At 38.1% G+C, this 16,577-nt stretch overlaps 1 protein-coding gene across 2 annotated transcripts in view; it reads right to left on the bottom strand.

Moving 5' to 3' along the window:
* Positions 1–16,398: 16,398 nt before the first annotated feature.
* LOC144572999 (small ribosomal subunit protein uS19-like) overlaps positions 16,399–16,577 on the bottom strand; it is a 1,626-nt gene continuing 1,447 nt past the window's right edge. For both annotated transcript variants that reach the window (XM_078322650.1, XM_078322651.1), the window contains exon 4: positions 16,399–16,577. This exon is cut by the window's right edge and continues 246 nt beyond it. In XM_078322650.1, coding sequence (XP_078178776.1) covers positions 16,575–16,577 — 3 coding nt within the window. In that variant the 3' untranslated portion in view covers positions 16,399–16,574.

Consider the following 16,577-nt stretch of genomic DNA (forward strand, 5'->3'; position numbering starts at 1 on the left):
ATGTGACAAAATAACAGAGCATTTATAACCAAAATACAACACTCCAATTGAAGGTGTTTGGAGCACGTGTCCCTGTACTGGAAGATAATACATTTACAACCCAAATACGACACTCCAATTGAAGGTGTTTGGAGCACTATAGTAGTGTCTACAGATGGGAAGAAAATAGGGCATTTACAACCCTAATACAATACTCCAATTGATGGAGTTTGGAGCAATCTAGTAGCGTCCCTGTATGGCAAGATAATAAGACATTTACAACCCTAATACAACACTTAAATTGAAGGTGTTTGGAGCACTCTAGTAGTGTCTCCAGATGGTCAGGTAGCAGGACATTTACAACCCTAGTACAACACTCCAATTGAAGGTGTTTGGAGCACTCTAGTACTGCCTCCACATGGCAAGATAACAAGGTATTTAGAACCCTGATACAACACTCCAATTGAACGTGTTTGGAGCACTCTAGTGGTGTCCCTACATTGCAAGATAATGGAGCACTCTAGTGGTGTCCCTACATTGCAAGATAATGGAGCACTTACAACACTAATACAACACTCCAATTGAAGGTGGTTCGAGCACTCTAGTAGTGTCTCCAGACGGCAAGATAGTAGGGCATTTACATCCCCAACACAACACTCCAATTGAAGGTGTTTGGAGCACTCTAGTAGTGTCCTTATATTGCGAGATAATTGGGCATTTACAACCCTAATACAACACACCAATTGAAGATGTTCGGAGCACTCTAGTAGGGTCTACATATGGCAAGATAATAGGGCATTTTCAAACCTAATACAAAACTCTAATTGAAGCTGTTTGGAGTACTCTAGTAGTGTCTCCACATGGAATGATAATAGGGCATTTAGAACCCTAATACAACACTCCAATTGAAGGTGTTTGGAGCACACTAATAGTGTCTCCACATAGCAAGATAATAGGGCACTTACAACTCTAACACGACACTCCAATTGATAGTGTTTGGAGCACTGTAGTAACGTCTCTATATGGCAAGATAATGTGGCCTTTACAACCCTAATACAACACTCCAATTGAAGGTGTTTGGAGCACTCAAATAGTGTCCTATATGGCAAGGTAATATGGTATTTACAACCCTAATACAACACTCCAATTGGAGGTATTTGGAGCACTCTAGTAGTGTCCCAATATTGCTAGATAATTGGGCGTTTACAACCCCAATACAACACCCCAATTGAAGGTGTATGAAGCACTCTAGTAGTGTCTACAGATAGCAAGATAATAGTGCATTTACAAGCCAAATACAGCACTCCAATTGAAGGTGTTTGGAGTACTCTAGTAGTGTAACCATATGAAAAGATAATATGTCATTTACCACCCTAATACAACACTCCAATTTATGGTGTTTGGAGCACTCTAGTAGTGTCTCTATATGGCAAGATAATATGGCATTTACAACCCCAATATAACATTCCCATTGAAGCTGTTTCGAGCATTCTAGTAGTGTCCACAGATGGCAATCTAATAGGACATTTACAACCCTAATACAACGCTCCAATTGATGGTGTATGGAGCCCTCTAACAGTGTCTCCACATGACAAAATAACAGGGCATTTATAACCAAAATACAACACTCCAATTGAAGGTGTTTGTAGCACTCTTGTAGTGTCCCTGTATTGCAAGATAATAGAGCATTTACATCCCTAATACAACACTCCAATTGAAGGTGTTTGGAGCACACTAGTAGTGTCTCCACACGGCAAGATAATAGGGCACTTACAACTCTAGTACAACACTCCAATTGATGGTGTTTGGAGCACACTAGTAGTGTCTCCACATGGCAAGATAATAAGGCATTTACAGCTCTAGTAAAACACTCCAATTGATGGTGTTTGGAGCACTCTAGAAACGTCTCTATATGGCAAGATAATGTGGCATTTACAACCCTAATACAACACTCCAATTGAAGGTGTTTGGAGCACTCCAGTAGTGTCCCGATATTGCTAGATAATTGGGTATTTACAACCCTAATACAACACTCCAATTGAAGGTGTTCAGAGGACTCTAGTAGTGTCTTCAAATGGCCAGATAATAGGGCATTTTCACGCGTAATACAACACTCCGATTGAAAGTGTTTGGAACACTCTAGTAGCATGGAATGATAATAGAGCAATTAGAACCCTAATACAACACTCCAATTGAAAGTGTTTGCAGCACACTAATAGTGTCTCCACACGGCAAGTTAATAGGGCATTTCCAAGTCTAACACGACACTCCAATTGATGGTGTTTTGAGCACTTTATTAACGTCTATATATGGCAAGATAATGTGGCCTTTACAACCCTAATACAACACTCCAATTGAAGGTGTTTGGAGCACTCAAATAGTGTCCCTATATGGCAAGGTATGGTATTTACAACCCTAATACAACACTCCAATTGAAGGTGTTTGGAGCACTCTATTAGTGTCCCTATATTGCTAGATAATTGGGCGTTTACAACCCCAATACAACACCCCAATTGAAGGTTTATGGAGCACTCTAGTAGTGTCTACAGATGGCAAGAGAATAGGGCATTTACAAGCCAAATACAACACTCCAATTGAAGGTGTTTGGAGTACTCTAGTAGTGTTACTATATGAAAAGATAATATGGCATTTACCACCCTAATACAACACTCCAATTTATGGTGTTTGGAGCACTCTAGTAGCGTCTCTATATGGCAAGATAATATGACATTTACAACCCCAATATAACAATCCCATTGAAGTTGTTTCGCGCATTCTAGTAGTGTCCACAGATGGAAAGATAATAGGACATTTACAACCCTAATACAACACTCCAATTGAAGATGTATCGAGCGCTATAGCAGTGTCTCCATATGACAAAATAACAGGGCATTTATAACCAAAATACAACACTCCAATTTAAGGTGTTTGTAGCACTCTTGTAGTGTCCCTGTATTGCAAGATAATAGGGCATTTAGAACCCTAATACAACACTCCAATTTATGGTGTTTGGAGCACACTAGTACTGTCTCCACACGGAAAGATAATAGGGCATTTACAACTCTAGTACAACACTCCAATTGATGGTGTTTGGAGCACTCTAGTAACGTCTCTATATGGAAAGATAATGTGGCCTTTACAACCCTAATACAACATTCCAATTGAAGGTGTTTGGAGCACTCTAGTAGTGTCCCTATATTGCTAGATAATTGGGTATTTACAACCCAAATACAACACTCCAATTGATGGTGTTCGGAGGACTCTAGTAGTGTCTACAGATGACCTGATAATAGGGCATTTTCAAGCGTAATAAAACACTCCGATTGAAAGTGTTTGGAACACTCTAGTAGCATGGAATGATAATAGGGCATTTAGAACCCTAATACAACATTCCAATTGAAGGTGTATCGAGCACACTACTACTGTCTCCACACGGCAAGATAATAGGGCATTTACAACTCTAGTACAACACTCCAATTGTTGGTGTTTGGAGCACTCTAGTAATGTCTTTATATGGAAAGATAATGTGGCCTTTACAACCCTAATACAACATTCCAACTGAAGGTGTTTGGAGCACTCTAGTAGTGTCCTTATATTGCGAGATAATTGGGAATTTACAGCCCTAATACAAAACACCAATTGAAGGTGTTCGGAGCACTCTAGTAGGGTCTACATATGGCAAGATAATAGGGCATTTTCAAGCCTAATACAACACTCTTGAAGGTGTTTGGAGCACTCTAGTAGTGTCTCCACATGGAATGATAATAGGGCATTTAGAACCCTAATACGACACACCAATTGAAGGTGTTTGGAGCACACTAGTAGTGTCTCCACACGGCAAGATAATAGGCCATTTACAACTCTAGTACAACACTCCAATTGATGGTGTTTGGAGCACTCTAGTAACTTCTCTATATGGCAAGATAATGTGGCCTTTACAACCCTAATACAACATTCCAATTGAAGGTGTTTGGAGCACTCTAGTGGTGTCCCTATATTGCTAGATAATTGGGTATTTACAACCCTAATACAACACTGCAATTGAAGGTGTTCGGAGGACTCTAGTTGTGCTTTCGTATGACATGATAATAGGGCATTTTCAAGCCTAATACAAGACTCTGATTGAAGGTATTTGGAGCACTCGAGTAGCATGGAATGATAATAGGGCATTTATAACCCTAATACAACACACCAATTGAAGGTGTTCGGAGCACTCTAGTAGGGTCTACATATGGCAAGATAATAGGGCATTTTCAAGCCTAATACAAAACACTGATTGAAGGTGTTTGGAGTACTCTAGTAGTGTCTCCACATGGAATGATAATAGGGCATTTAGAACCCTAATACAACACTCCAATTGAAGGTGTTTGGAGCACACTAGTAGTGTCTCCACATGGCAAGATAATAAGGCATTTACAGCTCTAGTAAAACACTCCAATTGATGGTGTTTGGAGCACTCTAGTAACGTCTCTATATGGCAAGATAATGTGGCCTTTACAATCCTAATACAACATTGCAATTGAAGGTGTTTGGGGCACTCTTTTAGTGTCCCTATATTGCGAGATAATTGGGCATTTACATGCCTAGTACTACACACCAATTGAAGGTGTTCGGAGCACTCTAGTTGGGTGTACATATGGCAACATAATAGGGCATTTTCAAGCCTAATACAAAACTCTGATTGAAGGTGTTGGAGCACTCTAGTTGTGTCTCAACATGGAATGATAATAGGGCATTTAGAACCCTAATACAACACTCCAATTGATGGTGTTTGGAGCACACTAGTACTTGTCTCCACATGGCAAGATAATAGGGCATTTACAACTCTAGTACAACACTCCAATTGATGGTGTTTGGAGCGCTCTAGTAACGTCTCTATAGGGCAAGATAATGTGGCCTTTACAACCCTAATACAACATTCCAACTGAAGGTGTTTGGTGCACTCTAATAGTGTCCCTATATTGCGAGATAATTGGGCATTTACAACCCTAATACAACACACCAATTGAAGGTGTAAAGAGCACTCTAGTTGGGTCTACATATGGCAAGATAATAGGGCATTTTCAAGCCTAATACAAAACTCTGATTGAAGGTGTTTGGAGCACTCTAGAAGTGTCTCCACATGGAATGATAATAGGGCATTTAGAACCATAATATAACACTCCAATTGAAGGTGTTTGGAGCACACTAGTAGTGTCTCCACAAGGCAAGATAATAGGGCATTTACAACTCTAGTACAACACTCCAATTAATGGTGTTTGGAGCACTATAGTAACATCTCTATATGGCAAGATAATGTGACCTTTACAACCCTAATACAACATTCCAATTGAAGGTGTTTGGAGCACTCTAGTAGTGTCCCTATATTGCTAGATAATTGGGTATTTACAACCCTAATACAACACTCCAATTGATGGAGTTCGGAGGACTCTAGTAGTGTCTACAGATGGCCTGATAATAGGACATTTTCAAGCGTAATACAACACTCCGATTGAAAGTGTGTGGAGCACTCTAGTAGCATGGAATGATAATAGGTCATTTAGAACCCTAATACAACACTCCAATTGAAAGTGTTTGGAGCACATTAATAGTGTCTCCACACGGCAAGATAATAGGGCATTTACAACCTAATACAACACACTAATTGAAGGTGTTCGGAGCACTCTAGTTGGGTGTACATATGGCAAGGTAATAGGGCATTTTCAAGCCTAATACAAAACTCTGATTGAAGGTGTTGGAGTACTCTAGTAGTGTCTCTATATTGCAAAATAATAGGGTATTTACAACCCTAATACAACACACCAATTGAAGGTGTTCGGAGCACTCTAGTTGGGTGTACATATGGCAAGATAATAGGGCATTTTCAAGCCTAATACAAAACTCTTATTGAAGGTGTTGGAGCACTCCAATAGTGTCTCCACATGGAATGATAATAGGGCATTTAGAACCCTAATACAACACTCCAATTGATGGTTTTTGGAGCACACTAGTACTGTCTCCACACGGCAAGATAATATGGCATTTACAACTCTAGTACAACACTCCAATTGATGGTGTTTGGAGCACTCTAGTAACGTCTCTATATGGCAAGATAATGTGGCCTTTACAACCCTAATACAACATTCCAATTGAAGGTGTTTGGAGCACTCTAGTAGTGTCCCTATATTGCTAGATAATTGGGTATTTACAACCCAAATACAACACTCCAATTGATGGTCTTCGGAGGACTCTAGTAGTGTCTACAGATGGCCTGATAATAGGGCATTTTCAAGCGTAATACAACACTCCGATTGAAAGTGTTTGGAACACTAGCATGGAATGATAATAGGTCATTTAGAACCCTAATACAACACTCCAATTGAAAGTGTTTGGAGCACACTAATAGTGTCTCCACACGGCAAGATAATAGGGCATTTACAACTCTAACACGACACTCCAATTGATGGTATTTGGAGCACTTTAGTAACGTCTCTATATGGCAAGATAATGTGGTCTTTACAACCCCAATACAACACTCTAATTGAATGTGTTTGGAGTACTCTAGTAGTGTCTCTATATTGCAAGATAATAGGGTATTTACAACCCTAATACAACACTCCAATTGAAGGTGTTTCGAGCACTCTAGTAGTGTCCCTATATTGCTAGATAATTTGGCGTTTACAACCCCAATACAACACCCCAATTGAAGGTGTTTGGAGCACTCTTGTAGTGTTTACAGGTGGCAAGATAATAGGGCATTTACAAGCCAAATACAACACTCCAATTGAAGGTGTTTGGAGCACTCTACTAGTGTCTCCACATGTAAAAATAATAGATCATTTACAACCCTAATACAACACTCTAATTAATGGTGTTTGGGGCACTATACTAGTGTCCCTATGTGGCAAGTTAATATGGCATTTAGAACCCTAATACAACACTCCAATTTATGGTGTTTGGAGCACGCTAGTAACATCTCTATATGGCAAGATAATATGGCATTTACAACCCCAATATAACATTCCAATTGAAGTTGTTTCGAGCATTCCAGTAGTGTCTATAGATGGCAAGATAATAGGACATTTACAACCCTAATACAACACTCCAATTGAAGGTGTATGGAGCGCTCTAGCAGTGTCAATAGATGGGAAGATAATAGGGCTTTTACAACCCTAATACAACACTCCAATTGATGGAGTTTGGAGGAATCTAGTAGCGTCCCTATGTGGCAAGATAATAAGACATTTATAACCCTAATATAACACTTCAATTGAAGGTGTTTGGAGCACTCTAGTAGTGTCTCCACATAATAAGATAACAGGGCATTTGGAACCCTGACACAACACTCCAATTGAAGGTGTTTGGAGCACTCTACTGGTGTCCCTACATAGAAAGATAATAGAGCATTTACAACACTAATACAACACTCTGATGGAAGGTGTTTGGAGCACTCTAGTAGTGTCTCCAGACGACAAGATAGTAGGGCATTTACATCCCCAATACAACACTCCAATTGAAGATGTTTGGAGAACTCTAGTAATGTCTCCACATGGCAAGATAATAGGGCATTTACAACCCTAATACAACACTCCAATTGAAGATGTTTGGAGAACCCTAGTAATGTCTCCACATGGCAAGATAGTAGGGCATTTACATCCCCAATACAATACTCCAATTGAAGATGTTTGGAGAACTCTACTAATGTCTCCACATGGCACGATTGTAGGGCATTTATATCCCCAATACAACACACCAATTGAAGATGTTTTGGTGCCCTCTAGTAGTATCTTCATGCTGCAATATAATAGGGCCTTTACAACCCTAATACAACCCTCCAATTGAAGATGTTTGGAGCACTCTAGTAATGTCTCTAGATGGCAAGATAATAGGGAATTTACAACCCTAATACAACACTTCATTTGAAAGTGTTTGGTGCACTCTAATAGTGTCCCTATATGGCAAGATAATAGGGCATTTTCAAGTCTAATACAACACTCCGATTGAAGGTGTTTGGAGCACTCTAGTAGTGTCTCCACATGGAATGATAATAGTGCATTTCCAACCCAAATACAACACTCCAATTGATAGTGTTTCGAGCAATCTAGTAGTGTCTCTATATGGCTAGATAATAGGGCATTTACAACCCCAATAGAACACTCCAATTGAAGGTGGTTGGATCACTCTAGTAGCGTCTCCAAATGGTAAGAAAATAGGGCATTTACAACCCTAAGACAACTCTCCAATTGAAGATGTTTGGAACACACTTGTAGTGTCCCAATATGGCAAGAGAATAGGCCATCTACAACCCTAAAAAAACACTCCAATTGATGGCGTTTGGAGCACTCTAATAGTTTCTCTATATGGCAAGATAATAAGGCATTTACTCTAATATAACACTCCAATTGAAGGTGTTTAGAGCACTGTTGTAATGTCTCTAGATGGCAAGATAATAAGGCATTTATAACTCTAATACAATACTCCAATTGGTGGTGCTTGGTGCACTCTAGTAACGTCTCTACATGGCAAGATAAAGTGGCATTTACAAACTTAATACAACACTCCAATTGACGGTGTTTGGAGCACTCTAGTAGTGTTTCCAGATGGCAAGATAATAGGGATTTTACAACCCTAATACAACACACCATTTGAAGGTGTTTGGAGCACTCTAATAGTGTCCCTATATGGCAAGAAAATATGGCATTTACAAGCCTAATACAACACTCCAATTGAAGGTGTTTGTTGCACTCTAGTAGTGTGTCCACATGCAAATATAATTGGGCATTTACAACCCTAATACAACACTCCAATTGAAAGTGTTTGGAGCATTCTTGTAGTGTTTCCATATTGGAAGATAATTGGGCATTTACAATCCTAATACAACACTCCAATTGAATGTGTTTGGAGCACTCTATTAGTGTACGTATTTTGCAAGATAATTGGGCTATTACAACCCTAATACAACACTCCAATTGGTGGTGTTTGGAGGAATCTAGTAATGTCTCTTTATGGAAAGATAATAAGGTATTTACAACCTTAATACAACACTTCGATTGTAGGTGTTTGGAGCACCCTAGTAATGTCTCCAGATCACAAGATAATATGGCATTTACAACCCTAATAAAACACTCCATTTGAAGGTGTTTGGAGTAGTCTTGTATTGTCTCCAGTTGAAAAGATAATATGACATTTACAACCCTAATACAACTCTCCAATTGATCGTGTTTGGAGCACTGTATTAGTTTCTCTGGATGGCAAGATAGTATGACATTTACAACCTTAATACAACACTCCAATTGAATGTGTTTGGTGCACTCTTGTAGTGTCTAAAGATGGCAAGATAATTGGGCTTTTACAAGATAATTGGGCTATTACAACCCTAACACAACACTCCAATTGGTGGTGTTTGAAGAACTCTAGTAATATCTCTTTATAGGAAGATAATAAGGCCTTTACAACCTTAATACAACACTCCAATTGTAGGTGTTTGGAGCACCCTAATAATGTCTCCATATCGCAAGATAATATGGCATTTACAACCCTAATACACACTAAATTTGAAGGTGTTTGGAGCACTCTTGTATTGTCTCCAGTTGGTAAGATAATACGGCATTTACAGCCCTAATACAACTCTCCAATTGATCGTGTTTGGAGCACTCTTGTAGTGTCTAAAGATGGCAAGATAATTGGGCTTTTACAACCCTAATACAACACTTTGATTGAAGGTGTTTGGAGCACTCTAGTAGTGTACGTATTTTGCAAGATAATTGGGCTATTACAACCCTAACACAACACTCCAATTGGTGGTGTTTGGAGAACTCTAGTAATGTCTCTTTATGGAAAGATAGAAAGGCATTTACAACCTAATGCAACACTCCAATTGAAGGTGTTTGGAGCACACTAGTAGTGTCTCTTAATTATAAGATAATAGGGCATTTACAACCCAAATATAACACTCCAATTGAAGGTGTTTCGAACACTCTTTTATTGTCTCCAGATGGCAAGATAATAGGATATTTACAACCCTAATACAACACTCCAATTTAAGGTGTTTGGAGCACTCTAGTGGTGTCTCCACATGGCAACATAATAGGGCATTTACAACGCTCATACAAAACACATATTGATGGTGTTTGGAGCACTCTAGTAGAGTCTCCATTTGGCAAGATTATAGGGCATGTACAATCCTAATACAACACTCCAATTGAACTTGTTTGGATCACTATTGTAATGTCTCCAGATGGTAAGATAATAGTGCATATACAACCCCAATACAACACTCCAACTGAAGTGGTTTGGAGCACTCTTGTAGTGTCCATTTATTGCAAGATAATAGAGCATTTTCAACCCTAATATAACACTCCAATTAAAGGTGTAGCACTCTAGTAATGTCTCCAAATGGCTATATAATAAGGCATTTACAACCCTAATACAACACTAATTAATGGTGTTTGGAGCACTATACTAGTGTCCCTATATGGCAAGTTAATATGGCATTTAGAACTCTAATACAACACTCCAATTGAAGGTGTTTGGAGCACTCTAGAAGTGTCTCCACCTGAAATGATAATAGTGCATTTCCAACCCAAATACAACACTTCAATTTATAGTGTTTAGAGCACTCTAGTAGAGTCTCCATTTGGCAAGATAATAGGGCATTTACAAACATAATACAACACTCCAATTGAACGTGTTTGGATCACTATTGTAATTTCTCCAGATGGTAAGAAAATAGTGCATAACTGCATATACATCCCCAATACAACACTCCAACTGAAGTGGTTTGGAGAACTCTAATAGTGTCTCTATATTGGAAGATAATAGCGCATTTTCAACCCTAATACAACACTCTAATTGAAGGTGTTTATAGCATTCTAATAGTGTCTCCATATGGCAAGATAATAAGGCATTTACAACCCTAATAGAACACACCAATTGATGGTGTTTGGAAGACTCTAGTAGTGTCTCCATATGGCAAGATAATAGGGTTTTTACAATCCTAATGCAACACTCCAATTGAACGTGTTTGGACCACTCTTGTATTGTCTCCAGATGGAAAGATAATAGGGCATATACAACCCCAATACAACACTCAAACTGAAGTGGTTTGGCGCACTCTAGTAGTGTCCCTATATTGCAAAATAATAGGGAATTTACAATCCTAATACAACACTGCAATTAAAAGTGTTTTGAGCACTCTAGTAATACCTCCAAATGGCAAGATAATAAGGCATTTACAACCCTAATACAACACTCTAATTGAATGTGTTTGGAGAACTCTAGTAGTGTCCCTATAAGGCAAGATAACTGGGCATTTACAACCCCAATACAACACTCTTATTGAATGTGTTTAGAGCACTCTCGCAGTCTCTATAAGGCAAGATAATAGGGTGTTTACAACTCTAATACAACACTCCAATTGAAGGTGTTTGGAGCACTCTAGTAGTGTCCCTATATTGCTAGATAATTCGACGTTTACAACCCTAACATAACACTCCAATTAAAGGTGTTTGGTGCACTATTGTATTGTCTCTAGATGGCAAGATAATATGGCCTTTACAACCCTAATACAACACTCCAATTGATGGTGTTTGGAGCACTTTAGTAGTGTCTCCACAAGGCAAAATAGTACAGCATTTACAACCCTAATACAATAATCAAATTGATGATGTTTGGAGCACTATAGTAGTGTCTGCATATGGCATTATAATAGCATTTATAATCCTTATACAACACTCCAATTGAACATGTTTAGAGCACTCTTCTATTGTCTCCAGATGGCAAGATAATAGGGCATATACAACCCCAATACAACAGTCCAATTGAAGTTGTTTGAAGAACTCTAGTAGTGTCTCTATATTGGAAGATAATAGTGCTTTTACAACCCTAATACAACATTCCAATTGAAGGTGTTTGGAGCATTCCAATAGTGTCTCCATATGGCAAGATGCTCCAATAGTGTCTCCATATGGCAAGATAATAAGGCATTTACAACCCTAATACAACACTCTAATTGAATGTGTTTGAAGCACTTCAGCAGTTTCCCTATATGGCTAGATAATAGGGCATATACAACCCCAATACAAAACTCCAATTGAAGTGGTTTGGAGCACTCTAGTAATGTCTCCATAAGGCAAGATAATAAAGCATTTACAACCCTAATACAACACTTTAATTGAATGTGTTTTGAGCACTCTAGGAATGTCTTCATATGGCAAGATAATAAGGCATTTACAACCCTAATACAACACTCTAATTGAATGTTTTCGGAGCACTCTAGTAGTGTCCCTGTATGCCAAGATAATAGGGCATTTACAACCCCAATACAATACTCCAATTGAATTGGTTTGGAGTACTCTAGTAGTGTATATTACAAGATAATAGGGTATTTACAACCCTAATACAATAATCCAATTATAGGTGTAAATGTCTTATTATCTTGTCATATTAGGGTTGTAAATGTGTTATTATCTTGCAATCTGGAGACTCTACTAGAATGCTCCAAACACCTTCAATTGGAGTGTTGTATTAGGTTTGTAATGCCCTATTATCATGTCATATTGGGACACTACTAGAGTGCTCCAAGCACATTCAATTAGAGTCTTGTATTGGAGTTGTAAATGCCTTATTATCTTGCCATACGGAGAAACTACTAGAGTGCTACAAACACTTTCAATTCGAGTGTTGTATTAAATGCCCTATTATCTTGCCATATATGAACACTTATAAAGTGCTCCAAACACCATCAATTGGAGTGTTGTATTACGATCATAAATGCCATCTTGAGACAACACAAGAGTGCTCCAAACACGTTCAATTGGAGTGTTGTATTAGGATTGTAAATGTTCTATTATTATCTTGCCATATGAAGACACTACTAGAGTGCTCCAAACACCATCAATTGGAGTGTTGTATTAGGTTTGTAAATGCCATATTATATTGCCATGTGGAGACACTATTAGAGTGTTCCAAACACCTTCAATTGGAGTGTTGTCTTAGGGTTGTAAATGTCCTATTATCTTGCCATCTGGAGACAATAGAAAAGTGTTCCAAACACCTTCAATTGGAGTGTTATATTAGGTTGTAAATGTCCAATTATCTAGCAATATTGGGACACTATTAGAGTGCACCGAACACCTTCAATTGAAGTGTTGTATTAGGGTTGTAAATACCATATTATCTTGCAATATAGAGACACTACTAGAGTGCTCCAAACACATTCAATTAGAGTGTTGTATTGGAGTTATAACTACTGCCCTATTATCTTTTCATATAGGGACACTACTAGAGTGCTCCAAACACATTCAATTAGAGTGTTGTATTAGGATTGTAAATGCTTTATTATCTTGCCATATTAAGATATTACTAGAGTGCTCCAGACACCTTTAATTGGAGTCTTGTATTAGGGTTGCAAATGTCATATTATCTTGTCATATATGGACACTACTAGAGTGCTCCAAACCATTTCAATTGGAGTGTTGTATAGGGGTTGTATATCCTATTATCTTGCCATATAGGGACACTACTAAAGTGCTCCAAACACATTCAATTAGAGGGTTGTATTAGAGTTGTAAATGTCTTATTATCTTGCCATTTGGAGGTGTTACTAGAGTGCACCAAACGTCTTCAATTGGAGTGTTGTATTTGGGTTGTAATTACCCTATTATCTTGCCATACGGAGACACTACTAGAGTACTCCAAACACCATCAATTGGTGTTTTGTATTAGGATTGTAAATGTCATATTATCTTGCCATATAGGGACACTACTATAGTGCTTCAAACACTTGCAATTAGAGTATTGTATTGGGGATGTAAATGCCATATTATCTTGCCATATAGAAAGACTACTAGAGTGCTCCAAACACCATCAATTGGAGTGTTGTATTAGAGTTGTAAATGCCCCATTATCTTGCCATCTAGAGACAATACAGTAGTGCTGCAAACACTTTCAACTGGAATGTGATATTAGGGTTGTAAATGCCCTAACACCTTTAATTGGAGTTTTGCATTAGTGTTGTAAATGCTCTATTATCTTGCCATGTGGACACACTACTAGAGTGCTCCAAACACCTTCAATTGGAGTGTTGTATTGGGATTCTATATGACACATTATCTTGCCATATAGGGACACTACTAGAGTGCAACAAACACATTCAATTAGAGTATTGTATTAAGGTCGTAAATGCCTTATTATCTTGCCATTTTGAGACATTACTAGAGTTCTCCAAACCCCTTTAATTGAAGTGTTGTATTAGGATTGTAAATGCCCTATTATCTTGCAATATAGGGACACTACTAGAGTACTCAAACCACTTCAGTTGGAGTTGCAATATAGGGACACTACTAGAGTGCTCCAAACCACTTCAGTTGGAGTGTTGTATTGGGGTTGTATATGCCCTATTATCTTACTATGCATTAGTCTTTGTTTTTCCATGTCTAAAATTCAAACAAGTGTCTTGGAGACTATGCTTCTTTTTCATGTAGGAATTGTTTCAACAAATATTGAAAAAGCTTTATACTTCGAAAAAATTTCAAAAATTTTGCTTGTTTTTCGTTGTGTGGACTCGATCTAACCTATACTTTATGCAATCTCAATCAATTAAGACCAGTCATAGTGTCTCCATATGGGAAGAGAAGTGGGTGGTTGCAACCCTATTACAGCACTCCTGTTGAAGGAGTTTGCAACACTCTATTTGTGTCTCCATATGGCAAGAGAAGTGGGTGGCTGCAACCCTAATACAACACTCCAATTGAAGGTCTTTGCAGGACCCTAGTTGTGTCTCCAGATGGCAAGAGAAGAGGGTGGTTGAAACCCTAACACAACACTCCAATTGAATGTGTTTGCAGCAATCTAGTAGTGTCTTGATATGGCAATAGAAGAGGGTAGTAGCAACCCTCATACAACACTCCAATTGAAGGTGTTTGCAACATAGTACTAGTGTCTACTCATTGGTCAGAGGGGGAGAAGCAGTTTGCGATACATAGATTGTAAGAGAAGAGGGTAGTTGTAATACAACACTCCAATTGAAGGTCTTTGCAGCATTCTAGTAGTGTCTCCAATTGACAAGGAAAGAAGGTAGTTATAATTTTATTACAACACTCCAATTGAAGGAGTTTGCAACACTCTAATAATGTCTCCAAATGTGAAAGGAAGATGATGGTTGCAACCCTAATACAACACTCTAATCGAAGGTACTTGTAGCACACTAGTAGTGTCTCCAGATGACAAGAGAAGAGGTTGGTTGCAACCCTAAAACAACACTCCAGTTGATTTTTCAACTAGTGATTTTGATCTAAGGATCTGATTGGTTGTTGGTTCATTTCAAGAGTAAATAAGAGGAATTAATTAAAAAAATCAACAATTACATAATTAGAGTTTACACAATTAAGAGATTAAAAAAAATAGAAGAAAACAATAAGATGTCCATTTTGATGAATTCAGATCCAGTGAAGTATCTTTGGATTTTAAATAGGAATCGTCTGATTCTAATCCGTAAAAATCTATCCGAAGTGAAGTGCATACATCCCGAGAAATGAATTCGAATTACGAAGCACTCTCGAGCGACGGATTCAAATCAGACGATCTCAATTCAAAATCCAAAGATTGGATTACTTTAGAGGATCCGGACCCCGTTTTGATTTGGTTGGTTCCTTTTCCAGTTCATCCTAATTTCTTCTCTTCCCTCTTTTGAAAAACTTGGCAGCCAGTGCCAAAGTGATCTCCTCTCTCTTTACGTTGGCGTGATTAACTTCATATTTTTTTATTAGGGGTGTTCAAACAAACTACGTTGACGTGATTAACTTAAATTTTTAATTCATCTTTAATCTTTAATTCATAGTGCTCATCAGATGGGTTCATGGCCAGGCCAGCCCAAACCTCAGTCTTGTTTTTGCTTTTGACTGCGTCAAAATTTGATGGAAGCAACAATTACCCAAAGTCAAGAGCTTTGGATACGTGTATAATTAGGAAATTGCTCTATAGGAGCTGACCGCCCTCTACATCAATTATCAAGCGAAACAGCATACGTGTAACAAATTCCCAAAATTAAGAAGGCCATGGGAGAAAATGCCTTCAGCGAATAGTTAACACAACGATATGTAGGCCTAATGGTTCAGTTTTTATTTCTACCAGCTTTATAATATGGCCCATGCGGGATAGAACTTTGATCTTTTTAAACTGATGAAATCACACTTGTTAAGAACCAACAGTTTGAACAATAAAATCACATATAATGAAAGCTACAGCTGATGCAACATAAACTACCACAACCGCTCAGCTAATTTCAACAGAGGCATTTTAGGAACGGTGACCATGTAGTTGTCCCTCCTTATTAAAGCCTACTATCTAAATTGCTATAATTCATTGCTACTTGCTCACAAGATATCACAACAAGAACAGAGCAAAAACTGAAACAAACTCAAAACATAAATAAAACATAAATTCTAAGGTCAAAATTCCCGAGATAAAACAAAACCATTGTTCAAACAGAATATTGAAACTCCTAAAACATCCACCACTTTTCAAGAAATGATAAGTACCCTAAAACAGATATTAAAACAAAATGGTAAAGACCAACAGGACCAAAACCCATATATATTCTGTTTGGTTTGATCTTTTCA

This window comes from Carex rostrata, chromosome 21, assembly GCF_964058835.1.
Source record: "Carex rostrata chromosome 21, lpCarRost1.2, whole genome shotgun sequence".
NCBI lineage: Eukaryota > Viridiplantae > Streptophyta > Magnoliopsida > Poales > Cyperaceae > Carex > Carex rostrata.